Source organism: Candoia aspera, chromosome 5 (genome assembly GCF_035149785.1).
Source record: "Candoia aspera isolate rCanAsp1 chromosome 5, rCanAsp1.hap2, whole genome shotgun sequence".
Classification (NCBI taxonomy): Eukaryota; Metazoa; Chordata; class Lepidosauria; order Squamata; family Boidae; genus Candoia; species Candoia aspera.
This window is the reverse complement of record NC_086157.1, coordinates 15,592,505-15,620,264: the sequence shown is the minus strand read 5'-3', so window position 1 is coordinate 15,620,264 and position 27,760 is coordinate 15,592,505. Positions and strand designations below refer to the sequence as shown.

The window sequence follows — 27,760 nt, the reverse complement described above, 5'->3', positions numbered from 1 at the left end:
AATATTACATCCACCAAAAAAGCTAATACCGTATGGATGTATGGATGTACGTGTCTATAAAGTTGATAGTGTCTATTCCTGAGAACATGTGTTTGATTTCAGTGCCCATAATCCTCAGGTAGCCTTTGATCATGCTGGCTTTGGATGATGGGAATTGAAATCCAAAACCTATGGTGAGTACCAGGTTAGGAAAAAAAAAAGTTCTGAATAATACCCAGAGGCTTATGCAAAAAGGAATGTATAATCTACTGTATTAGCATCAAAGCAAACTGAACTTGTTGCTCTTTTTGGCAATAAAAAAACAAGGAAAGTTTTTACAATAAGCCAATTTTGTGTTGCAAGTTGGACCATAAGTGTTAAGACAGTCAAAATATTTTGATTTTCTCAATGAACATTTATTTTCTATTAGCCTTAATCCTTCTCTACCAATGCCATGATGTAAATTCAGGACCAGAAATATTGGAACAAGGATAACGGTTTTGGCACTTGGCCTCTGTACACCACCACACTGAAGCTGAAAGGAAACACACCCAGATGGGAGCGAAGTCAGGACTTTCAGCTGTCATTCAAGGGGTTTGACAAAAGTGGGGCACTAACCATTCAGGAAGTACAGCCAGTGGCATACACACACACCCATCGTTGGTGGCTCATGAGTAATGGAACAAATGGCTGGCAAGCAGCTGCATGGCCAGATGTGGCCTGTTTCCTGGGTACCCCATGACCAATCAAGCAGATAAAAGGCCTGGAGGTGGCTCTGAGAGTTATATTTGCATTTGGTAGCTGTTCACTGGAACTCTCAACATGAGGTCCAAAGAGGTGTCCATGTGAGTGAAGGAGGCCATCGTTAGGCTGAGAAAACAAAATAAACCCATCAAAGAGATAGCAAAAACTTTGGGAGTGGCCAATACAACAGTCTGGAACATCCTGAAAAAGAAGGCATTAACTGGCAAGCTCAGCAACAGCAAAAGGCCTGGAAGACCATGGAAGACAACTAAAGTGGATGACCGCAGAATTCTGCTCATGGGGAAGAGGAACGCTTTCACAACATCTAGCCAGGTCAACAATGCTTTTGAGCAGGTAGGCATGTCATTGTCAACATCTACAGTCAAGAGACGGTTTTATGAATGCAGAAAGACCCACAAACAAGCAGCAGCTGAAGGCAGCTGTACTAAAGACCTGGCAAAGCATCTCGAGGGAGGTAACTTAGCATTTGGTCATGCCCATGGGTTCCAGACTTCAGGCAGTCATTGACTGCAAAGGATTCTCATCCAGGTATTAAAGGCGATCCATATGTTTGTAATGATGTTGGTTTGTTCCATTACTTATGAGCCACCAATGATGGGGGTATGTGTATGCCACTGGCTGTACTTCCTGAATGGTTAGTGCCCCACTTTTGTCAAAACCCTTGAATGACAGCTGAAAGTCCTGACTTCGCTCCCATCTGGGTGTGTTTCCTTTCAACTTCAATGTGGTGGTGTACAGAAGCCAAATGCCAAAACAGTTATCCTTGTTCTAATATTTCTGGTCCTGACTGTTATGTATATAATTCTCTCGCAGTTGAAGGGTTAAATTTTTAAAAGAGTGATTGCATTTCTTCATGTAAATATAGTTGTTTGTGAGATATTTTCCAAAGTTAATTGAACTTAATGCTATCTTGACAGTTTGGCAGAAATGCAGTACAGTACTGGATTTCACCTGCATGTATAGGAGTAATATGAAAGGTAAATTAAACACTGCAAAAATTTCCAGCTGCACTAAGTAGACATTAAAAATGTGAACATTCTGCAGATACCACAATTTTCATTCAGTTAAAAAGTGGCATAAAGGAAAAAATACCTTTTGATCATACATACTATATATACAGCAAAAGTGACATATAGTATACTATACTATACTATAATCTATAACAATGACACCAAAAGGATACCATACAAGCAGTGATGTCATAATTCAAATGCTATGATGACATTCTTGCATCATATATCATCTGCCTTTTCTTGCCCATCCCTTGAACACTCAGGAGTATTGCACTATTATAGAAGTAGTGGAAACTTACCAATAGGGTTTCTGTCAAAAAACAGCACTGGAGTTCTCAAAACTGACTGAAACATTTTGCTATGTAAAGTCTGAGCTGCGTTAACCAAAATCTGAAACATAAGTAGACTCCTCAGTACACTGAAAAGTATCGCAGCCACAGTTAAACCTGTAAATAAATGAAGTACAGTATTATAAAATGTAATCTATCAACTTCAATCAAGAATCTATTGATAAATATTTTTTTTAAAATCAAGTATCACAGTGATAGTAGTTCTAAAGTAATTTGCTTAATATCAAATACTGGTTTTCATACTGTTCCTTTATCAAACCTTCTGCAACAAGAAAATTAGTAATTCTGCCCAAATTTTCCTACAAAGTTATTTGCCTCCCACTAAGTAACTGAGGTCCACAGTGACAAAAGGAGTTGTGCAAACAGCCTTTTAGAGAAGCCCATGATCTGACTTAAGTTCATAACAAAAGGAAGGAAAGATACTTCCTAAATATTTTCCTTATACTTTTACCCAAAGAAAGTCCTCTGGCCCAGAGCTGCTGTTAATCCCTGCTTGGTGACAAGCATACATAAATCAATAACTGACAGAGGTGCATTCATGGACCTACATATGGACTCGTGCTCAGTTAACAAAGGATACAGGCAAACAGGTTAGGCTTGTACTTTGTTCTTTGTTTTTAAATGTTTTAACAATTGTAAACTGCCCAGAGTCACTGGGAGTTGGGCAGCCTATAAATTTAATAAATTATTATTACTATTATTATTTCTATGAGAACTGACCACCATACTGTAGTAGAACACAGTGAATAACCTTTCTGTGGGGGTCTCCTTTCATTTTATTTCTCTCTTTTTTTGTGTATCTCAGAGAGAACATGCCTGGTGATCCACTGGAGCAGGTACACCTGTTGTTTTTTTTCAGCCTGCTGTGGAACACATTTTAGGGAAGGAGTTAAAAGAGTTCAAATGAGTGTATTAAAATATCATTTCATAAAATACATGTCTTATTTTAGGAAAGAACTGTACAGCTAAAAATGGACAACTTGCCCCAGATTTCAACGTGTGATGTAGGGATGCTCTGGAGACACAAAATGGCTAGGGGGGGCCACCTGTATTCTTTGGGATACTCATCCCTGCAATACAGTGGTTCCTTTGCAGGCAAATGAAAAGGGCAGACAGATATTCTTTATTACAGTCACTGACCAGTCAACATATAAACAGAAAAACACACAGAATAAGTTCTGTGTAGTTTGTTGTTGACTCCTTAACCCTGACCAGATTTTACAAACTAATCTATTTAAATATAAAGGGTGCCTGAAGGCAAGAATTTTGAAAGCCAGTGTTCTGGATAATGTAATATGCATTTAAAATAGCTGAATGCTATTTTACGTATTAACAATAGGTTGGCAACAGACAGAGAGATCCTGTTGGTCATTAGGTGGATTTATAATGTTTAGGGCAAATAAGAATTAGGGGAAAGAGAACATTTGAATATGAGAAACCAATCTCTGAGCATGGCTGAAGTGATCATTCTCAGTTTTATGGCTTGTGATTTGTTAATCTGTTATAATACTGAAAGAAAATATATCCAGTTTTTTAAGGGTTGGTGCTTCTTATACATTCTAAAACCAATAAGGAATCAAGCACAGCAAAATGAGGACCAATTTCAAATTTCCTCATGTCTGTTCAAAACAATGAAGGAATAATCCATTTGGAGAGATAAAAGCTACATCCTTAAGATGAATGAGTTTTCAATTTTTATTTACCTTCCAGAGGATCAGGTAGTGTGGAGCCTATAAAATGGTTATATTGTTCCTGAATTGACTGTGTTCTCCCATTGATTGTATGGTTTGGTTTTTAATTGTTTTAATATTTCTAATGCTTGTATGATTATTTTACCTTTTGGTTTCCTGATATTATTTGTGTTTTAATCCTGTAAGTTGCCCAGAATCATGGATGTGAGATGGGCAACTATAAAATCAATATAACTAAATCAAATCAATTGATCAATCCCTTCCCAAATCCAGAATATAAATCAAATATCTGCCCATCTTCAGACTATTTTTAAAATGATAATCTAGCTAATACAGTCAGGGGACAAAACAGCATCTTTCTAATCTATAATGATAACATTTAAAAGTTGTGGGAAAACAACTCTTTTAGGACCATGGCTAATTAGCCAGAATTTTGCAAATTATAGTCACGTTTTAAAGGTTTTTACCTGCATACATTCCTAAATACCAGTGAAGATCCAGAGTTTTTGTGTTATTTTGCCCACTATATTCCATTTCAGTGACATTTAGCTTTACTTGCTGGTTTGCCCTGTGGACACATGGAAAGAACATACTTCAAATATGTTTACAAGTACATGAGAATAGCTTGGTTGGAATAAATCTCTGGTCTCTCTAGGATAGCATCCAGCAAAGGTTAGCAAAATGCTCCCAAGCAGCTCACTTTGCAACCATGAAAGCAACAGTCCTTCTTCAATTTAAGTCCCTAATTTCTGAAATAATAAACCATATGTGGAGTTTTGCTATTATATGTTAAACAAGGAAGGGGAAAATTGATGTGGGGATACCATCTGCTTTCGTAACATTTAGTTTTCCCCAAAACTAAATAATAAAAAACAGGGGTTTCTTCCAAATTATGGTATAACTTAATGAAAACATTTGTATTACCTTTCAACAAATAACAGTCTATGGTTGTATAGGGCATAGAAATATAATATAATTAACAATAGTGTAATTTTTTTAAAAAAAACAGTAGAATATTATGTAGAGCAATGTTTCTCAACCTCAGCAACCGTGGACTTCAATTCCCAGAATTCCCTAGCCAGCATCTAGCTGGGGGACTCTGGGAGTTGAATTCCACGCATCTTAAAGTTGCTGACATTGAGAAACACTGATGTAGAGTTTAAAATGCTAAAATATTTAACTCTATTCCAATCTGGGATCTAAAGGTTTTTTTAAACAGATGCCAGGGCACTTCTCTACTTAGATCATTTTAAAGCTGGGATACCCCCGACAGACTGGAACACACAGCCTCTTTGAACAAAATTTTGTGAATGTAAAATTTGTTTTATAAACTGAAAAATTCTTTTACTGAAAATTCATTTTTTTGAACTATTTTGAGAAAGACAGGTCAAAAAAGTACTATACACAAACAACAGAATGTACTGAAACTAGGTTTTATATATTATGGAATAATTATATTTTTTTAGAGATTACAAGATGCCTGTATATATAAATTAATGATACATAGCCAAGAAGAAATTAAGATAAATGTAATCCAGTATTAAAATATGAATGCTAAAAGGACACAAACATCTTTAAAAATTTTATACTGGTATTGTATTTTTCATCATCTTCATTTACAGAATTTTCTCTTACATACTCTGTATGCTTTGTTTTGTTGTTTCAAAGGTATTTTTTAAACTATGAAAGTGTACTTTATTTCATTATTTCATATATAATTTCAATAAATTTGTCGATAAATTTTTCAGTCCTGGGTTGGAAAATAGGCTTCCATTACACTCTCATTGTATTAAGAATAATATTGATATATCTTAAATAGAAGTAGTAAGGATTTTCAACAGTGTAATTACACACTAGGAAAATCATAGCTAGAAAAAGGGGTAGTCTGTGCTTTGTTTAACAGCAAATGACTGGAGTAAATACAAACATATAAAGTGGCTTTTTACTATCAGACCCACTTGTTGATTCAGTTTAACACTGACTGCTCTGCGAGAAGTCCCATGTGGTCATTAAGTACTGTGAAAAATCATGGTTTATCTGGAAGCTCTCACAGCATTCATTCAAGAAGTGGAGTTCTAGTTCTCCTAACTATTATTTTGAACAATGCTTCTTTTTTGATTTTATCATACTAATGAGCTGCACATTTTTAGACTTTTGAGAAAGAGGGAGAGGGAGAGAGAGAGGGAGAGGGAAAGAGAGGGAGGGGGATTTGGAACATTTTTAATGGATGATGGTAGAAACACAATGTATAAAATAAAAATGAAATAATGGTTTTGGGATGGGGTAAAGAGAAAGAGAGACTGCATTTTTCCATAAATTCAAACTGTCCTTACCAAAAGTGCTATGAATTAATATGAAGAACTATTGTATGGATTTCCAAAGAATAAAAGTATTTTTATCCTGTTTTCTGAAAAGAACCACTGTCAAAAGTTCTGATTTCTTCACTGCTGCATTCTTAAAGTGATTACTTACAAGATTTATATAGAAATAATGACTCACCAGTAAGAAAGCCACCAATCCTGAAGCACATAAGTAACCTAAAACCGTAAAAAATAGTCCTTTTAAAATTATTTTGGATTATTTAATATCTTGTGGTTTAAATTCCAAAGATGGTGCAAACATTATAAATTACCTTGGGACTTTTCTTTTTAGATGTACATCTCAAAAAAATAAATACATACAAACATACATTTGTATGCAAAGAGTTTAGGTTCTTCTAGTCAAATTGTATTTTTCAATAAATGAACAGAAGCTGACACAACTTCTACATGGTGCATAGTTAACCACAATACCTTTCTGTAAATTTGAATGCATACTTACTATTTATGTGTGGTTATTAACAGATTCAAAGTAAGAAAACAATGAATGTGGAAACTGTGTAAGTTCGGATACTCTTCCTGTCAATAATCTGTTATATTTCTTTTGGCAAAAAAATATGGCACCCAAATAGAGGCACCCTAAGAGTCTTTATATTCTTCCTTTTGGAATTCCCGCCCCGCTCCTTGCAGACATTCTTCTAGTTCAGAAATATTCTCAGATATCCTTGTATGCACTGCGTCTAAAGAGGTTGGATATTTCAGCAAGGTAACAGTCTGAAAACATACCTCCAAGTCACACACAGATTTCAAAAATTGAAATAAATTGAGGAACTCTTCCTGAATGATCCCCAGTTTTGGTTACCAAAAAATCTTATAGATTCCCTGAACCCAAGCAAGGCCCCTGGTAGCAATTATACAGTATCCAACTGCTGAAGGTTAATGCCAACGGTGAGCACGATCTCCAGGAATAGGGTACTGCCATTATCATGCCAATATTCAAAAAAGGGGTGATCCAGCCAACTACCACCCTACACGTTGGGTATTGCTGAGTACCATTACCAAACTTTACGCCCACCACCTAAACAAAATACAGGAATGGATAGAGGCAGGATCAATTTTGGGCAATGAGCAGGCTCATTTTCATCCCAACCAATCCACATTAGATGTCTTGGTCCTACAACAGCTTATTGAAAAGTTTAACTGCAAGAACAGGTCTGCACTATATGTAGCCTTTATCGATCTTAAATCAGCCTTCATATCAAGATCAATCCTTTGGGAGAAATTGAGTAACATGAATATGAATATGATCTCCTGTTCCTAATTCTACACCTTTATAATAACACCACCATTAGAATTAGATGCAACCCCCAAGGCATTTTGTCTAACCCAATCCCTAACCCAAGGAGTTAAGACAAGGCTGCATCTTAGCCCCTACCTTATTCAACCTCTTTTTAAACTCCCTACAGGCAGATTAACCAATTTGAGCTTTCCTCCACCCACCCCCCAAGATTGCTGCGGTAGATATTCCACTTTTTCTACACGCTGATGATGCAACTGTCTTTTCACTAACACCTGTAGGACTTAGGCAAGCACTCAAAGCTTTCACACATTTGTGTTGAGAACATTCACTGATAATTAATGGCCTGAAAACCAAAGTGGGGGTTTTGCCAAGAAACCCAAAAGATTTAAATGGGCATTTGAATGGAAGGAAATTAAGCAGGTTAAAAGTTTCAAGTATTCCGGGGTAGTGCTCCAATCTACAGGTGCCTGCAAGATGCACATTGATGATGATGCTTCATGAGCACAAAGGAGTACAGCAGCTTTTATGAATTTTTTCCAGACAATGGTAAGGACTGCATACAAGCAGCCCTGGAACTTTTCACAGCAAAGCCCTTGACCCAAAGGTTGTTTGATGCTCAGTTGGGCCCATTCCCTGATCCCAACTCTGCCCCCAAATCACTTGAGACCATACAAACCAAGTTTTTGTAAATCCTTTTTCAAGTCACCTTAGATTATCATTAGCTGCCTAGGATTATCATGTATAGCTAGGCAACCATTTAAGTCTGAAAGGTAGGTAGGTAGGTAGGTAGATCAGTCTTAGATAGTCAGACTTAGATGTGTATCCAATGTGATGCTCAGAAGGCAAGCAGGGCAACACAAAGTATAGGTGAGAGTATGGCTGTTAATATTCACCTATTGGCTCAAATGCCACTTTTTCCAATCACAACAGATTCCATTAATCCTGACAGACCAATTTCAATTTTCACGGCAACAAGTCTGGGAAACTTGTGGCTTGTCACTTGAGCAGCTGCTTCCTTTGGAATACACTCGGGCCAAAAGAATCATTAGAGAAAGCGTCCTAGGTATAGAATTCCAGCATGAGGTCAGCCATATTCCAACCCATGCTGGGGTGCAAATGACTTATTCCAGATGGGAAGCAGGCAGATACTTGATTACTTTACTTTCCCCTGCATAGCAAAGAGACCTTCTCAGGGCCGGACTTGATGTTCTACCCTTCTCAGTTCTTAATGGGAAATTTACCAAAGTCCCTATGTGTAGGAGAACCTGTCCATGTAGCAGAAATGCTGTTGAGACCACCACACATGTGATTTTACATTGCCCTTATTTCCAGTGTAGTCAAGAAACTTCCATTCTGTGGAGTCCCTGGTGCTCTCTGAGCTTGGTTGTTTTCTTGCAGACATTTCATTGACTAGGCAACATCTTCAGTGCTCTGAAGTTTCATTCAAAACCCATCAAACTTTCATTCTTCTTTTATTGACTTGTTTCATAGATCATAATGAAACTTTTCTTCTTGATTTTCTCCTCAGATAAAAAACTTCATTTCATACAAGGTTGCCAGATTCTGCCTGGCAGCAATTAAAATTTGTAAACAGATAATTAAGGGTCCTGGGCATGGGTAAACTCACTAAGAATCTCTTTTTTTAATTTTTATCTATCTTTACATCTCTTTTGTGGCCTTCAGAGCCCTTCCCCCACTTTAAGTTAATAGTCTTAGTATTAATATTAAGAATTTTGTAGAGAGATTTTAATGTTTCAATATTATAGCATTGCGATAGTAATGCTAGTTTTTAGGGTTTTTTAATCTCTCATAAATTTCAGTGTTATTATTGAAATACTTTATGCTGGTCTATGACCCAAATAAAGATTTGATGGTTTTTGACCAATCCTGAAGAAATATAAAGGTTTCAGAATTGCTTTCATAGTCCACACAGTTGAATATTACTGAAGATATTTAGAGAGATCTCAAACATGCAGTGAAATAGCAAAACACCCTGAAGGGTATCCAAACCTTTGCCCTTGACATGTTCACTGTTTTCTTATTCTGAATCTGTACACAACTGCACATAAACAGTAACTGTGCATTCAAATTTGCAGAAAGATGTAACTTTGTGCAATATTGCATCAGCTTTCATTCACTTAGGGATTAATTTAAACATTCAGTTTGACCTGGGTTGCCTAAACCTTTGTACATACCAGTGTTTCTCAACTTCAGCAAGTTTAAGATGTGTGGACTTCAACTCCCAGAATCCCCCCATCTAGCACGCTGGGGGAATGCTGGCTGGGGGAATTCTGGGAGTTGAAGTCCACCCATCTTAAAGTTGCTGAGGTTGAGAAACACTGGTATCTACTGTAACTGAGTATACTAGAAATGTACCAAAAAGCATTCTGGATTCTCAGGGATCCTGGACTGTCAACTTCATTTTATTTTCACTCCAACTCCACCCAGAATGCCCTGAATGGCCCTTTTTCTAAGCAGACAAGTCGTCTTCTCTTTTGCAGATTTAGAATTAGCAGGATCCCACTACCCTTCTCTCAATATAGGTCAGCAACCAAAGCGGCCAAGGAACCTCTCTACCGATAACAGGCCTGAAAAGAAAATGATTATCTGCTTCTATTTTAATCTCATACAATAATGTAAGGCATTAAAGAGATTATTCCTTGCCATGCACCTTGCTCAAGAATAGAAGATTAGTTGATAATCCTCACAATTTTCAGAATCCAGGCAGAGGATTTTCTTAGCACCATTGTCTCGCTCAAGGTGGTTGGGACTGTTCCTTTCTCAAAACAATATTAAGCTTTTCCAAGCTTCCTCTTTCAGTTAGTGGTAAGAGATTACAAAGAACAAATATAAGCTAAGTAATAGTAAACCAAGCTAAGTATCTTATCCACAACCTTACACCACAATAACTGAAAGTTACCTCATCAACTATGACTACATGGTGGACTGGACTCATCAGTTACATATTGTAGGGATTGTGATATCTTGATGAAGAAAACAAGACTGCCTAGCAAACAACTCTGAGTTTGCCACCAAGCAGTTCTCAGTACTATCTGAAAACTAAAATGGAGTAAGTCCTAAAGCAGAGACTCGCAATGGTGTTACATATATTGTAGGTGAGAATCAGAAGTAGTCATGGTGGGACTCAGAATAAGTTACTAAAATTTTAATTGAGTCTTAAATTTCCAGGATGGCACCCTGAGGAGGTAATGCTGCCAAGAAAATATTGTTTCTTCACTATCGTAGTACAAGCATGATAGTATAATTCTTTGAGTTTAGTTACTTATGACTAAGTTTACTCATTGACTTTCTTATGATGATTATTCTTAATCCAACCAGTTGTATTATTTACAGCTGTGCATTAACTAAGCTTGAGTTGTAGAAGAGGACACTTAGGAGTGACTGAATCAGTAACTTCAATCCCCTCAATATCTCAAAGTAACTAATGGAATGTCACTAAGCCAAAGTCCATACCCCTGACATCCTACTAGTTTCCGGAAGTACACGTCATTATATTACATTTTAATTTATGCTAACTACTTATAATATGTTTTAAAAGGTATTTCCTAGTAAACAGAAAATTCTACTGCAACTCAATAAACTTTTTTTCTTTTTATAATCAAGTTTTATAGAACGTTTTGTTTTGAAATTCCATGAGAAAAGCAGCAGATAGATCACTGCTCCATCCTTACAGTAAATGAGTCTCAAGCTCATTGGTAATCTGAGCACTTTATTTCAAAGAGGAAAATATCTCTAATATGCATTAAATCTTGCTATTTCACTTCATACATAGAAAGTAGGAAATTATGCATGCTAAACTGTTAAAAGCAAAAATCAGTAACCTTTTCCTTTGTGATCCCAAAAAACTCACCTGTGCCAAAACATTGAGAACGAACAGTATAAAAATTATAAAATAATTTGCCCCAGCAGAAAAGTATTTCTTATAAATGGTAAAGCCGATTTTCCCCTCTGAACGATTTTCTTCTGGCAATGCTGTTAGGACTGGTCCCATCTGCAGCACATTGGATGTGAAAATTAAGGAAAAGGATTTTGTTAAGACTAATTTCTATGAAAAAATAAGTTTCCAAACCAGGGTTTCTAATTCTTTAGTCACCTTCCTCAGTCTGAGGAAATAATGCATCTTGGTTAATTTAAAAAATCCACCTTTGATGTGGGCTGTCAATTACATAATTTTAGTTGATTCTTTTACATCGTTTTTTACTGTGTTAAAAAAATACCACACATTTATGCATATCACAAATGCTGTGTCAAAATGTTACATCTGGTGTAGTTCAGAAGATGTTCTACTTATTATGAAAAGAAAAGACACTTTGTTCATACTTTCCATTCATTTTTCTCATTCTTTATTCTTTAACGTGAAGTTTAGTGTTAACTCATTAAACCACGGTAAATTAAAATTTACACTCCTGAGAATATAAGTGTTCTTTGCTATGAGAATTTCTACACAGCAATAATGTTTACACCAATGGAAAAGGTTTCACAAGACCATGGAATATGATATTCAAACTTGCACATTTTGGCATAAATAAGCAACAGTTTATTATACCTACAAATTGTAGCATAAAAACACTGTTCTGTTTTCAAAGATGGTTTCACACTTGTATTGTTTACTCACAGATGGAGGTCCAGCAGTTCCATCTTTCTGCGACTGAACTGAAGACTCCATCGACCACACGGAGGACTGAGAAAATGTACGAATCCTAGACAGCTGGTCGCTGGGTGTTCCTGGAGCTGATGGCTGATCATCATCCTCAGCTTTTTTCAGAAGGGAAGCAAAATCTATTCCAGATTTAAGGAAGTCTGAGAAAGTACCTTTCCCTACCTCTTTACCCTAGAAATAAAATACATGGAGACTATAATGTGCAGAATGGCTGTAAAATAGCCAAGTACAGTAGTAAGTTTTTGGTTAACTGTCAGCTTCAATCCAGGCTCCACTTCCACCAAAAAGGAGGAAGAATCTTTTAGTAAATGTCCTCCCTTCTCTGCAGCCACTTATGCTTCCCAGCAACCTACTTTAGATAATTAAGAAACATTTCAAGGAGGTGTGGGATCTACAGAGAGGTGGATGAATAAACCAAACTCATCTCTCTCACTCACATACAGATGTTTTCATCAGTTGTACTTCTATACTAACCGCATGCCTTTCATGGACAGAAGTCATCCTTCAGTGGGTGGAGACTAAAAAGTGGATCCAAACAATTTTGGCTACTAATGATTAATAGTAAAGTACATTTCATACCAAAAAATATATTTGTTAAAATTTAAATAAGACATCAATGTGTTTTATTTCCTCTAGTTTTCTTGATGCAGTGAGTTATTATTTATTTGTTTATTAAACCCACCTTTCATGTAGGCACTTAAGGTGAAGTATACAGTGTTCTCTCTCCTCCTTTTTTTCCCTCTAGCAGCACTTCTGTCAACCAGGTGGGGCTAAGAGAGAGTGACTCACCCAATGAGCTTCTGTAGTTAAGAGGGAACCTGAACCTGGATCTCTCTGGTGCCAGACCAACACCTTAACTGCTACACAGTACTTGCTCTCTAAGTTAAATAAGCAGCTGTCTAAGCAACAGACCTGTCTGAAAGTCACAGCCAGGCTAAGGATGAGAAATACAGTAATACTCATACATTCCCTTCAAACTTTCCTCCTTCTCCAGGAAACTGATGAGGAGATGGAAACTTCTGGTTTTGATTAACTGCAACTTGTCTACCGGTATTCCTCTAATCCCAATGATCATTTTTAATTATGGTTCACATTAACAAAACAACCGAAAGCCAACAAATTTGTGAGTTGAACTAACAACAACTAAAGCTGTTGGCGACTGCATAGCCATACCTCCATGTGGTTTCCTTAGTAACAGTACAGAAATGGCTTGCTGTTGCTTTCTTCCAGGTCATTTTTTCAACTTCCCAGTCTAGTCTACAGCCTTGATTAGGTCTTTCAGGATCAACCATGTTTGGCTAGGCATTGTAAATCTGGTTCCCTTCATAACCATGAGTTGTTCTTAATTATATTTCATCTTAATTATAGTATATCTTAGCTATATATTTCATAACCATTGCTTTGAAACTAACTTCTTTCAACAAACCATAGTTAAAATTTGTCACATTTTAGAGTGATTAATTTAGCAATTAATTACAGAAATAAAACAAGAAGTAAAACTTTCAGTGTCCTTCTCTGGCTATGCTGTAAATAGGTAGGGGAAGAGAAGGAGTACTGTCTTTGTAATAAACCATGGTTTATCTTGATGCCTGAATCAACCCACTACAGTAAATTATTATCATTAAGGCAGCAGTAAAAACAGATATCCTAGCAGTTACTATCAATTTCCTTTAATCCCAAATGACATACACTATAGTATAAGCCAGTTGGCAAATTCTAATAATATAACAGACGATCACTATCCTACTTCTCAATCCTCCAAGCTGACAAAGAGTATTTCTTCTCCACAATCTTTTTCTGAATAACACTTTGGAGAGAAATATAGCAATCTATTTATAAAACATTTTAAAAAGGAGTATTTATGTATAGTAAGCCAGGACTAAAGCTAGGATTCAAATTTGGGTGGATCTACAGTTAAACTGGACTGCTTCAGACTGAGTTTGTGGCCTAAGACCTACGTGACCTGTAATGGGATCATCAGGAGGCTTTGTTACCCATTCTTCTGTCCACACTCTTTGTACAGATAGACCTGGTAAAGTTTTAGTACGTTCAACCTTTGTTCATCTGTACAATGTATGAATGTGGGGAGAAAAATGAAGGCAAGTGACAAAGAAGCCTACTGTGGAAGATTTTAGGGACTGCCTCCAAACTAAATATTTGTTTATGCAGTAATCTAATTCTATTCAGAGACAGCAAACTCTATTTTATTAACAGCTAGGTTTCCAAATGCATCAACTTTTGATAGCAAATTTTATGGGTGACTTGGGAACCACATGGTTTTGGAAACTGATCCATCTGAAAGCTTCTTACCATCCTAACCACACAGGTCTATAGTGTATCTTTTCAATGGACCTCTCCTTCAGAGTGGGACTGTGCAATACATAAATGAAGTAAGTAAACACCACACCACAGACAATTGCTTATTTGATAACAGAAGTAAATCCCTTATATTGGAAAGGTGGCAATAGTCATGGGTCAACAGCACAAATGTGGTAGCCCTATTTCAGGATGACTTTTTTTAGGAAATTACCACAAACAGTTATAAAATCATCCTCATTAACTACCAAATTTATTTATAGATCAGAACGCCTCACTGAAAAATAAAGTGTCAATATTAATGGCAGCAAAGTTGACAGTTGTTAGATATTGGAAACAGATGGATAGTTTGTTATTTATTGGAAAGATACTATATTAACGGCAAAGTTTTAATTAGCAAAAATAATTTCTTTACAAAGTATTTCTTATGTTAACAATGCATAAGCAGTTTCTATCCTGCTTCAGTCAATACGAATATAAGTGGTACGCTGCAAAAAAATCTAACAAATTTATTTAGTTGTGACATTAGAACAGAGGAATTGAGAGGAGATATTGGATTGTGTATGTTAGATCTTTATTGACTTTATTTGCATTTTTTTATTTCTAATTCAATTAATTTTGAATAAAAAAGCAAACTATAGGCACAGAATATAAACCATCTAGATTCAAAGTTCCTACATCTATTTCCCTGAAACTGAAGAGACTTCAGCATTCAATGTCTTAGCAGGAAGCTCAAATCTCACTTCAGACGCATCATCTGAAGTTGAATCATGCCACTTCTGATTCAGTCTAGGTTCATGTGGGCTATTCTTTGGAGCTCTGCCTCCTTTTGAAATATGGCCCTTGGAACTCAAAAAGCAAATTCCCCTTGAAAGAGGTTTCCCACTCCTGTTCTCATCTAAACAAATGCACAGTATGGCATGTATAGCAATACTTGCAAAATGATTTGGTATCACATCAATGGAAAATTGAAGCCCCAAGAATACTGAATTAACTAATTTGAAAATTGTAACTGAACACCTTCAACAGATATATTTTTCATTACTTTCTTTTAATTTCTGGCTAAGAGTTTTAAAAAACCTGACCTATCACTCAAAAACAGCATTTTAATTTCTTTATTTCTGTAAAATAAATCTATAGTTTTGTATGCCATGTAGAGTTCCTAAAGAAACAAGGTTCATGCTTTCCTTAGAAGCAAATTAGTTGTAATACTGCAGGGTTAACCACACTATTCTGCATATTTCAGCTTTACATATTAGGAATATGGATAACAAACTAAAACACTGCCAACTTTCTGAAGATTATTTTTATTGTCACCAACCTCTTTTAAAATTAAGATCTGGCTTGCAGCTCGTAAATATTGCAACTGGTGAGTCACTAAAATGCACACTTTTTTATGCAAAGTCTGACAAATACACCTGCAAAAGAAATGAAACTTAATGAAACTCTGACTTCTTACAAACAGTAGAGCAACTTACTTTAAAAATAATCTTTAAAGCCTCCTCTTTATAGGAAAGAGGAAAGAACTGAATACCACTATGCATCATTATCTAAATTGACACTAAATTCTGGCTCTTGTTCTTGTTCTACTTACTGATATTCAGTGTAGACACTGGTATTTAAAGATAACTTCAAATATTATCTGGACTCAAGAGCAGTTCAGATATAGGACAATCATTATAATGTTGAGCAGGGGAAGAAACTGAGAGGAGGAAGAGGGAAGTCTTATATTCTAAATTACTGATATAATTTTAGAAAGCTGTTTTACAGGTCAATTTATGGAGTGTTCCTGCTATACTTCCTTAAACCAGAGAGGAGAAGAGAGGATGTTTACTAGCCCCAGACACCTGATCTGTCTAGAAAGCTCTCTTGAGACGATGCATGCGTCTGAAGCTTGGGTTCAGGACAATCACGTTGATTTTGGTGGGGCAGTACAAAGCATTCAAAAGAAGTCCTTCACAAAGCACATTCACATGAGCAAAGCACCTCTAGAAAATGTTTAAAAAGCCACATCCTTTGTGGTAAATTTTATTAGGTTTCAAGAAAAGAATAAAAACTACAAAGAAACATAAAACTACGAAGAAAGAAAGAAAACTAAAAAAGTACAGAAAAGCAAGAGAAAAAAATTTCAAATTTACAAAAAGATGTGGCTTCTTACTTTTAACAGCAAGGATATACAAAAATTTCCATAATCAATCTCTTACTCTATATTAAACCAAAACACCACATTATTTCTACAAGTCATTCCATTTTAACACATAATAACAATCAGTAAGTACAGTTACTCCTCCCCTTTATATTAAAATAAAGAAAAAAAAGTTCATATAAACCTCCTAAACATCTTTTGCCCCTCCAAAACATAACACCTATTTAATTATTCCCTTCCTACCACTATTCTATACATTTCTGTCTACTATAATAAGAATCAAATTAAAAAGCACGTAAGTTGTCTGCTATTATACTTAACAATACAACAATTTAATAATCCCAATCTTAATAAACCCAAAAAACAAAGACAATTCAAAACAGTAATTCCATATCTTTAAAAGGGAATAACATCAATCAAATCCTTAAAACAAACCAGATGAAATTCTTCAACCCTTATCCCACTTCAAAATATATATCCCCACAATGTATACAGAGTGTACATTTTAAGATTCTTGATTCTTAAAAGAATCAAACAGTCCAACTGCCCCCCTCAAAGATTCTAGGTTCTTTTCATGGCATTCCACCAGGAGATTGATTCTTTTTTATGGCTCCCTTAAATTTCTCCAACTCCATTAGCCAATCTTCATCTAGTATCTCGATAAAAATCCCCATCTAGTCTTAAAAACCCCTTTCTATCGTTCTTAAATTCCTCAGTTTCATCCACCACATCCCCAACCTGATGGCACATTTTAGATCTCATATTTTCTACAATGTCCTGGATATCTTGCATAAAAGCTTGATAGAAGTCAGAAGAAATCTGTTTAAAATCCTGGTGAAAGTCACAAAGAATCTGTTTGAAATCCTCCATGTCTCACCCAGTAAATTATGGCACCCCTTAGGAGTTTAACCAGTGAAAGTCGAAAATATGGAAGAGTTCCAAAGTTTTTATGTAAATTGAGAGTGGGATGGCAGACAGTTCTCAAGAGAAAGTGAAAACAGAAAGCTGAAGGTTCAAATCAGCCAATTCAACATGTAGGAAAATGCTAATGTCTTCAAAGTTAATACAGAAATAATAATAGGAAGTCAATTGTTTACTCTCAATCTTTGGAATTTCCTTTGGAAGGAAAACAAAATCAAAACTTAAAAAAGATTTTTTTAAAAAAAAATTAATCCCAAAAATAATGTTATGCACCAAGAGAGCCCGCTTCTCCTCGCTGTAGAAAGCCTCTCTTGGGGTACATATACTTAAAAATAAATACAAATTTGATGATCTAGAAATGGGGTGGCCAGTCTTAGTGTCCCTTTAAGGCTACAGCACGGCTTGGAAAGTGATAAAGTCCCCGCCTCCCAGCTGGCTCTTTCCAGCTGAACGCAAAATGCTGTTTGCGATCTTCTGGCTGCAACCAGCCGTCCGGAGGGCAGATGGGGTGATTCCAGGTATTCTCCTTGATCTAGAGAACATTTCTGGGCTTCAGGAAAACCTGCCTGAGCTCGAAAAAAGTTACCGCATTGTCAGCTCCACCCACTGAACCAGCGGGCACAGCCATTCAGTCCGCCATTCCCACCGGAAGCCAGAAAAAAAAAAAGCCACATCCTTCGTAGAGGTGTTAAAAAAGCCATGTCCTTTGTAAAGCTCACATGATGCCATACAAACTCTCCACACTTCTCTGCAGGTACATGCCCAAGTAGCACTTCCACTGAGACCCAGCAAATCAAAGTGGATGTGCAGGGGTGCACATTCAGAGACAGTCAGGGACAGCTTCTGAAGCACCTGCAGAAGCCTTCCACAGGACACAACTGCTTGATTCCTTTGAAGAGAAGTACTTCATTGACATTGCTGCACTTCTAGCAGTCTCACAGCCCAAATCTTCCATCTTAAGTTTTTCAGATTTCAGCAATACATGTCATATTTACATATACTGCAACATACATTTGCAACGCAACCCATACAATGTAAGTGTGATTTCCAGGACAGAGGTTTAAATGTACCTACTTGCCTGGAAAGTTACATCTGCATACTAGACCACAGTGGAAGCGCCTTATGGCTACATGAACATCTGACTCAAATCCTAGCACATGACTGACAGTGTCACTCTGAGATATTCTATTATACAAATCTAAATTTTGTGCCTCGGAGTAGCATTTAGAATAAATGAATAAAAATTAATAGCTGGATATTTACAAGCATTAAATTAAGTGTTGCTATAAAACCTTGCTTTAAAACCAATAAAAATAAAAACATGTCACATTTACAATAATCCCTGAAAAATGAACTGAATACATACTGAATTAAAGCCTCATTTTCAATGTCATAAAATAGGCATTTTAAAAAATGGGAAAGTTATGAGTATCGTACAATATGTAATATATCATATCTATTGTTATAGCAAATTCTAAACATAGGGACATCTATGCATGAAGATGTTCTGTTCTCTTTATGTTCTAGTCAATCATTACTAACTTATTTTGCTTCTTTAAAAAACCAAGAAAGTGGTCCTAAATCCAGCAACCATAACATGTTCTGCAAATGATACTACTCAATTTACAAAGAGCGAAATAAAAATAATTTCATAATTGCTACCCTTCCCTGGCTCCAATACAATACATTTTTATTGTAAATGGTCTTGAAGCTACAATAGTTGGCAACATAAAATTTAATAATAAACCAAGTGTATAATGCAAGAGACCAAGGGGCAGTAAAACCAGGAGTTTGGAATTATTCTCAAGATAATATAATTTTACCTAACTTATCCAACAATTAATATTCACTCATGTTCCAGAAATGGATGATTTCAACAGTGGAAATCTAATTAAAAAGTAATCACTTCTCACAAAGTACTCTGAATCATGCCACTGGAACAACTATTACTGCAACTGTTAATTCATGGCATACGCATCATCTCTTCATTCCAGGCAATGATAATTTTCACTCCTATGTGACAAAGATACACATTTAAATTACAAACTCTATGGCTCAAACATGGAATAAAAATGAACTATATATCAATCTTACAAAATACATGCACTCAAATCTTGTTTGGGTAGAGAGAGAAGAGAGCAGACCAGCAAGATAATGTTGGGTGATCCTCTTCTGGGTGCACTGCATGGTGCACCTTGATTCTATTGCCCACTAGTGCCAACCGATATAGTCAACAATACTGTACGGAGTCCCTTGAGCTCATTTACATGCTTTCTTTGACACTTCCTCTATTACTTTTATTTCCCTCAGCATGCATATTCTGCTGCATAAAACTACTGTACTCCCACAGTTACTTCTTTTGTCAAACCACAGCAAAGGAAAACTGACACAAAAATGGCAAAGTGAAAATTATGTATCATTGATACATGACGCCAGAGAAATTGTCTAGAATGTATAAAGGCATTTCAAATGTATATTGGAAATGTGAACAACATGAAGGGACATTTTTAATAAGAATTTTATTGAGTTTCAAGCAAAGATCAAAGCTACAGAAAAACAAAAAACTACAAAAAAAACTAAGAAAATGTAGAAACACAAGAGAAAATTTTTCAAAATTACACAAAGAGGTGACTTCTGACTTTTAACAGCAAGAATATAGAACAATTTTCCATAATCAATCCCTTACTCTATATTAAACCAAAATCACATTATTTCTATAAATCATTCCATTGGCTCATTATAAAAATCACTAAATACAGTTGCTCCCTCCCCTTATATTGAAAGAAAAAATATATATATAAACCTCCTAATCAACTTCCCCCCAAAGATAACATTTATTTAATTATTTCCTTCCTACTACTATTCTATACCTTCCTATCTACTATAATAAAGATCAAACTAAAAGCATATAAATTGTCTGCCATTGTACTTGATAATAAAATTTTAATAATCTTAATCATATTAAACTCAGAACCAGACATTTATTATTTTTTATTATACCTTAAAAATCTTTATCCAAATCGATAAAGATAAAAGCAATCCAGTTAAATATTCTTAAACCCTTATCCCACTTCAAAATAAACCAGAGCATTTACATATCCCCACAATGCACACAGAGCTTTTTTCTTTAAAAAATCGAACAGCCCAACTGCCCCCCTCAAAAACTCTGACTTCTCTTCAGGAGACCTTCCATACATAATAACCCCTTCTTTTCCATGGCGTTCCATCAGAAGATCAATTTCACTTGTGGCTTGCAACTCGGTCTCTCCCTTTAATTTCTTCAACTCGACTATCCGATCTTCATCCATCATTTCAACAGAAGTCCTGATCTCACTCTTAGAAGAGACATTTCTGTTGCTGTTAAATTCCTCAGTTTCATCCATGACATCCCCAACCAGATGACACATTTTAGACATCACATTTTCCACAATGTCCTGAATGCCTTGTATAAAAACTTGGTAGGAATCAGAAAGAATCTGTTTAAAATCTTGTTGGAAGTCAGAGAAGGGCTTTAAAATCCTCCATGTCTCACGCAGTAGGTTATGGCACCTCCTAGGAGCTTAACCAGTGAAAGTCGAAGATATGAAAGAATTCTGAAATGTGTCTACACAAGTGAAAGTGAGATATGCAGACAGTTCCCCAGGGAAAGTAGAAGCAGAAAACTGAAAGTTCAAAACAGCTGATTCAACATGTAAGAAAATGCTAATATCTTCAAATTTAGTACAAAAATAATAATAGGGAGACATGTATTTGCTCTCAATCCTCCTTAATATTTGGATGGAAAACAAAGTCCAAAACTTAAAAAGAATTTTTTTAAAAAAATTGATCCCCAAAATAATGATAAGCACCAAGAGAACCCGCTTCTCCTTGCTGTAGAAAGCCTCTCTTGGGGTACGCATACTTAAAAGAAATATAAATTGGGTGATTTAGAAATGGGGTGGCCGGTCTTCATGTCCCTTTAAGGCTACAGTACAGCTTGGAAATGGTGATGTCCCAGCCTCCTGGCTAGCTCTTACCAGTCAAACACGAACACTGTTTGCGATCTTCTGGCTGCAAGCAGCCGACTGGAGGACAGATGGGGTGACTCCAGGTATTTTCCTTTTTCTGGAAAAACACTCCTGGGCTTCAGGAAAACCCTGCCAGAGCCTGAAAAAACTGCTGCGTTGTCAGTTCTGCCCGCTGAGCCCGTGGGCACAGCTGTTCAGTCCGCCATGTCCATACCGGAGGTCCAAAAGGATCAAATTAATTCTCCATGTGTGTAGAAAAATCAAAGGCATGAATATAGGATGATGAGGATAATACTGGGTGGCCTAAAGCAGTGTTATTGTGGTGAGACTATTATATGCACAAAGATGGAAAGATTCAGTATTACCCACACAGAGGAATGGTTGGTGAAATTGACAGAACTTGTTGAGATGGACAAATTGACTTCTTTGATTAGAGAAAGGTCATTACTGACATTCATCAATGACTGGAAACCCCTTATGGACTTCTTGCTGAGAACAAAAATGATTTTGTGATTTATGGTGTTGATGATAAAAAGAATAGGTTATAGAAAAAGGGGAATTATGATGAAATTGGACAGAGTGGTTTGATTAGAATTGTATGTATAACTACTGAGGGATATCAGAAGCCATTTCTTTATATATATGTATATATATTTTCCTTCAGGCTTTCTGTCTTTTTATTTTATTTTTCTTTTTTCTATCTTCTTTTCTCTCTGTTTTTTTCTTTTTCACATTTTGCTATATTTTTTCTTTCTTTCTTTCTTTCTTTCTTTCTTTCTTTCTTTCTTTCTTTGAATGTATTTCTTATTGTTGACATAAAATCTTTTAATAAAAACTATTTTTAAAAAATGGCCGGGAACATAAGCAAATCAGTGGGCAAAGAAAGGGTTAAGCAGCCTCTATTACTCCACAACTGTTTTTTTACAAATGCTCACCTAGGCCCCACTTTCCTCTATAATGAACTATGACATCAAAAGAAGACAAAGAACTAGAGCTTGTAGCTAAACTTGAACTAAGCAAATAAGTGGCCTTTCATTTTATTGTTTAGCTTGCAAATATAGCAGAAGCAAAGAAAGTTGCATCACCTAAAATTACAAGCTGCAAATGTCCACAATATATAAGAGTGGCCTTAAAGCCTTTCAACAGCCTTTTCAAACTAAATAACGTGATAAAGAATATCTGTCATCGTTTATTTTGGCATAGGTTGTACAAAAGGTAGATTGCCCACAACATTGAGAAATGAATTCTGGAAACAAGTAGAGACCTACAGCATTTAATTACAAGGGCAAAACTGAAGAGGTAACCACCATAGTATTTAAATCCATCTGTCCTCATGCTGCATCTAATACAGCCTGCCTGCCTAGCAGCATCCCTGGCTGCATGTGTAGCGCAAGAATAAATTCATTTCTAAGCTTAAGCCAGCAACCGTTTGACATCATTAGGTTGAACTGTTAAATTTAAGTCTATGCTATAGAAAACCCACTGTTTCCCTCTGCTTTATTTATTAAGCATATACCATTGATCTCCAGGGTGATGTAGCCCATGTACCCAGTAGGAAAGCAAGATAAGAATTAACTTGTAAATAGTTTGCTTATGCCATCACACATACTGTTTGCCACACATACGTTTTGCTATCTGGAAAGCTAGATCGGTATTAAGAAAAGAAAAAACCTTCCAGATTCTTTTAATTAAAACATAAAAGCAGTTATATTTATCCGATTCTACATGAGGTCGAGGCATGAAAAACTATGCCTTGTTATTTAAACAATTTAACCTGTTCAATTGAATTGGAATTATTTAAAGTCCAAACATGTCTTTTAGGGCGTTTCGCAAAGAGTATCACTGTGGTCTTCTTGTAGTTGATTTCCAGAGCTTCGGAAATACAATAACTGGCCAAAGCTCGCAGTGCCCTTCTTAGGTCAATCAGAGCCTGGGAAAGTAACACTTAGTCATCCGGAGAGATGAGATTGAATACTTCTAAACCAATTCCAGCTTTATCATATACAAGAACACCCATTAACTTACACTTAAGGAGAACAAACAGTATATGAGGAGAGGTTGAAGTACTGTAAAGAAGCATTAAGACAGACCATAATTTCAGGTAGAAATCACCATTAATCAATATCACAGAACATCACCATAAAAGCCCCATGTTTTTTCAGGGCACATGGAAAACAACAATAATCTACAATCAATCAAGAGATCAGCTAGAATGGAAGTTATCAACTGCTATCTTAGGAATGTTTCCTTTCTCTCACTCACAAACAAAAAGACCGAATGACCTTCCCCCAATATTTTTGAAACATTCACATAAGCTATTTTGATTTTATATCATTAAAATGGGATAGGGGCAATCACTTATTCAACAAGCCACAAAACCCACTGAGGTCTTCAAATGTTTCAAGTTAAACTTGTTTGCATGTACAAATTAAGAAAGGAGAATCATTGAAGAGATATGTAAATGTTTAAAAAGGCACTGGGAAAGCTACATACTTTTCAAACAAATGCCTGCTAACTTCTGCATCCACTGCACTTAATGGATCATCCAAAAGATAGATGTCTGCATCCTGATAGACAGCTCTAAAAACAGACAAGTAAGGAACAATTAGCTTGCTTCTAAAACAAGTGTGCATTTTTAGCAGCAAGGTCTCACCCATACAGTGAAAGGAGGGAGATCTCAAATCTCTTCTTCCAGAAGTCATCTGACTTTTACACCACCTCAGTTCCACTTTCCTGCTCTGGTGCAGCTATTTGGTAGTTACTGCTGCCCCCACCTATCTCGGAGGGAGATGCCTCACCTGGCATCCTCCCCTTTAACTTTGGTGTGTGTGAGAGGAAGGAATCCCACAACCAGCGGCCTTATGTGTGAGCCAGAAAAAGATTGTAAAACAGAAATAAATTCAGTAATGCCATTTCCTGGCCCTTGTAGCTTTGAAATGTTAGAGGAGTAGCACAAGTTACATTTAAAATCAGCCTTACTAAAAATAAGAAAGAAAACGCCAATCTTCCATTTTAACTTTAGATAGTTGCATGAGAAAAAAAGGGTAGATAAAATAAGAAGATAAAATAAGAAAAACAGCAATGATAAAATCCTGAACAGCATTCTAAAGGATTCTCCCATAAAGATCTATCAAGAGATATGGCGAAATAAGTGAATGATTTGCTGCAGATTAACTGTCTATACTATACTTGTAATGTACTTGGGTGTTTAGAAGCTGAATCCAGAAAGAAGTGCCCTCTAGTTAAAAGGGTGGAATAACACTGCCATCTATCACCTGCTGCGAAACCTCTCTGTTGGCTATCAGTTTCCATTTCAAAGTCCTACAAACATCACCTTGAAGATCATCTCTTTCACAAATCCCACCATCGCATTTGCAGTCATGTGTGGAGAACATGGGAGAATGGGACTGCACAGTATTTACCTTGCTGGCTTTTTGAAAGGCATGTTAAAATGTCTCTTTTTGTGAAAGTCAGTGTAGGCAGCATTGTTTGCTGTTAGGGCTTTGACTTCAACAGTTTGATTTCTGTCATGTATTAGTTTGCATTACCGTATTGATATGATTTTAAAGCTTTATACATGACCTTGAAATGTATATAATTTAGATTTTTGTTTCACCAAATATAGCAGTAATTCATTTGGCCTTTAACTGATATATGCAGGTTAAAGATGGTCTCATAAAATTCAAGTCCACTTTACCTAGCAAGATTAATCCTGGCTTTTTGTCCACCACTCAATGTAGCTCCTCTGTCTCCAATCATTGTTAGGTCTCCATCTTCCAGATGCTCAATATCCTAATAAAAACAGAGCATTATTCAAATTAAAATGTTTGCATTTGTCATTTTACTGGACTTGAAAACAATCCTAAATATTACAACTAGAATCAAAACAATTATGCATGTTATGTTAAAAAGGAAAATCTATTAATCAGAATTGCTTTATAAGACTTTCACTCTCCTAAGGGATGTTTTTATACAGTTTATAAACCACTATAAATTAAATCTGAATTTCAGGAAATGATGAGTGTTTTTATACTGCCATACAAGATTAGAAAAAGAGACCAACTGCAATTTTAAAAAATGTGTTTTGCATCCCTCTTGAGGCTGAAAGTGGCATCATCAAATGCCTTATACTTGATATGATATATAATGTTTTTTAAGCTGCCAAGCAAAATTATCTGTAACTTGGCAAATCTGTTTTAATATCTTAGATCAGACCTGCCAAATTAAAGACAAAGTTGAAATATTCTGAAGGACATTGTCTCAAATACGTCGCCAGCTTAAAAAGCCAATGGCATTATTTGGGAACAATATATCCACTGCAATTTCTATCTTCACTCTTGCAGGTATGGAATGTGACAGATCTTCTAACCTCCATTATTATCTCCTAGGATTTCTTTCATACCTTTTAAATGGGAAACAGATAAATCTTGAAATATTACAGCAGGGTGTACAATTCCAACCAACAAATTATCACTGAATTGAAAATTTTAATATGGCAATAGGGAAAACCTAGTAGAGGTTTTCTAAACCTCATACCTTCATATAGGGTATGAGTCATTACAACATTTCATTAAATTTAATTAAAATTAAATTAAATCAAGTCAGATTTCATGTTGTCCTCTGTTCAGCCCCTTTAAAAGTGTTGCCCTGACCTCTTATTTGAAGTAAGTTGGGGCCTCATCCCACAAAGGCCCTGTGTACATAATTATTTATGGATCTAGCCAAGTTAAATTACACTTAAACATGGAGTTATTTTGCATAATGCATCATGTCCTATATTTTACTGGCATTTTATCAATTCTTAAACATTATTTTATTTTGGATGTTGGGCTGGTTTTGGGGAATCCAGGGGCAATGAGGCTTCCATGGGACCCTGTAGTTTTCCATGTAATAATGCTTTGCCAATTTCCATTGTCACAGAATGAAAAACAAGATGTTTAACTCAAAATGTTTTTAAGGATGAAGAACTTACTTTTTTAAGCGCACAAGCTCTTAGAACCTTCTCATATTTTTCTTTCCGATATGCCTTTCCAAAGAGTATGTTATTTCTTACTGTGCCAGAAAATACCCAGGGTTGCTGAGAAACGTAAGCTATCTTTCCTTGAATATCTATAAAACCTTTGCTTGTAGACAGTTCACCCAGGATAGCACTCAAGAGTGAAGACTGGAAGCAGGGGGGGGGGGGGTTTGAAAAAAGTTGGAATTGTAAATACTGATACACACAACAAATTTAAGTCCTTCAGTTCTTTTTACACATAAGCACAACTTATTTGTATAACATCACTGAATGTTCTTTTGGTTTTCTCTTTCTGTCATATTATGGACCTTCGTGCTTTCTCTGTCCATGTCTGTAATAGCTACAATGTAGGCTACAATGTAGGCTTAATCATAGTTAAAACTAATTACTATGTCTTCCTAACTGGTGTTAGCTAATTGTTTTACTTGCAGCCAAGAGATAAGTCTAACTAATCAGTCAGCTAACCCATTCTGGTATTTTATGCCAGAATGGGCTTGGGGATGAAATAAAAAGGGATGTTGATTCATGAATAGTGAAAACCTTTGATAACAAAGCAGCCCTAACACAGGCAAATAATTGTTATAGCAAATGTCACAAAAGCAAGTAACTGCCTTATAGCTGCTTTTTAGCTACACTGATATGGCTCATTTATTCAATGTCACAGGTAAATTGACTAGCATATATTGGTAATTTAAAAAAACTTAAGAGAAGGAAATGGAGCTGAATCTAGTATATATCAAACAAATTCATTACATCTCTCCATATCTTTCTATTCTTGTAAACCATCCTTGATTCTCCTATGTCCTTAACACTGCTTCAAAATATTTTCTTCTTTAAATTTTTCAACTCTCTCTTTTTGAGGGGCTCATTAACTCCATCCAACCACAAATTTGTTGGTCTTCCCCTTCTTGACCCATGCACTCTTCCTTCATATATTCAGTCTGTTTCTATTTGGTATGACCAAACCATTTCAATGTACATGTATTGGTCCTTCACTTCTGTATTCAATCACAACATTCATTCATTATCCATTCATTCTTGATCCTATTTATTTGTTTGTTTATTATTTAATTTATAGGCTACTCAATTCCCAGTTGACTGGGCAGCTTACAACTTAAAAAAAAAATACAACAGTCCAGAAGAGCAAAATATAAAAACCAAAATAAAACAAATCAAAGCATAAGAAAACTAAACTAAAAACTAAAAGGGGCTCCTAAATCACCCTATCTCCAAGATCTAGGAGAACAGCCAGGTCT

General features: G+C 35.9%; 1 protein-coding gene across 2 annotated transcripts in view; it reads right to left on the bottom strand.

Moving 5' to 3' along the window:
- ABCC4 (ATP binding cassette subfamily C member 4 (PEL blood group)) overlaps positions 1-27,760 on the bottom strand; it is a 163,192-nt gene that overhangs the window by 99,041 nt on the left and 36,391 nt on the right. For both annotated transcript variants that reach the window (XM_063304648.1, XM_063304649.1), the window contains 9 exons: positions 26,460-26,651; positions 25,185-25,279; positions 23,981-24,067; positions 15,735-15,831; positions 12,053-12,268; positions 11,288-11,428; positions 6,298-6,335; positions 4,266-4,366; positions 2,057-2,203 (listed from right to left, as the gene is read on the bottom strand). In XM_063304648.1, the coding sequence (XP_063160718.1) occupies positions 2,057-2,203; positions 4,266-4,366; positions 6,298-6,335; positions 11,288-11,428; positions 12,053-12,268; positions 15,735-15,831; positions 23,981-24,067; positions 25,185-25,279; positions 26,460-26,651 (1,114 nt within the window). The remainder of the gene's footprint in view (positions 1-2,056; positions 2,204-4,265; positions 4,367-6,297; positions 6,336-11,287; positions 11,429-12,052; positions 12,269-15,734; positions 15,832-23,980; positions 24,068-25,184; positions 25,280-26,459; positions 26,652-27,760) is intronic.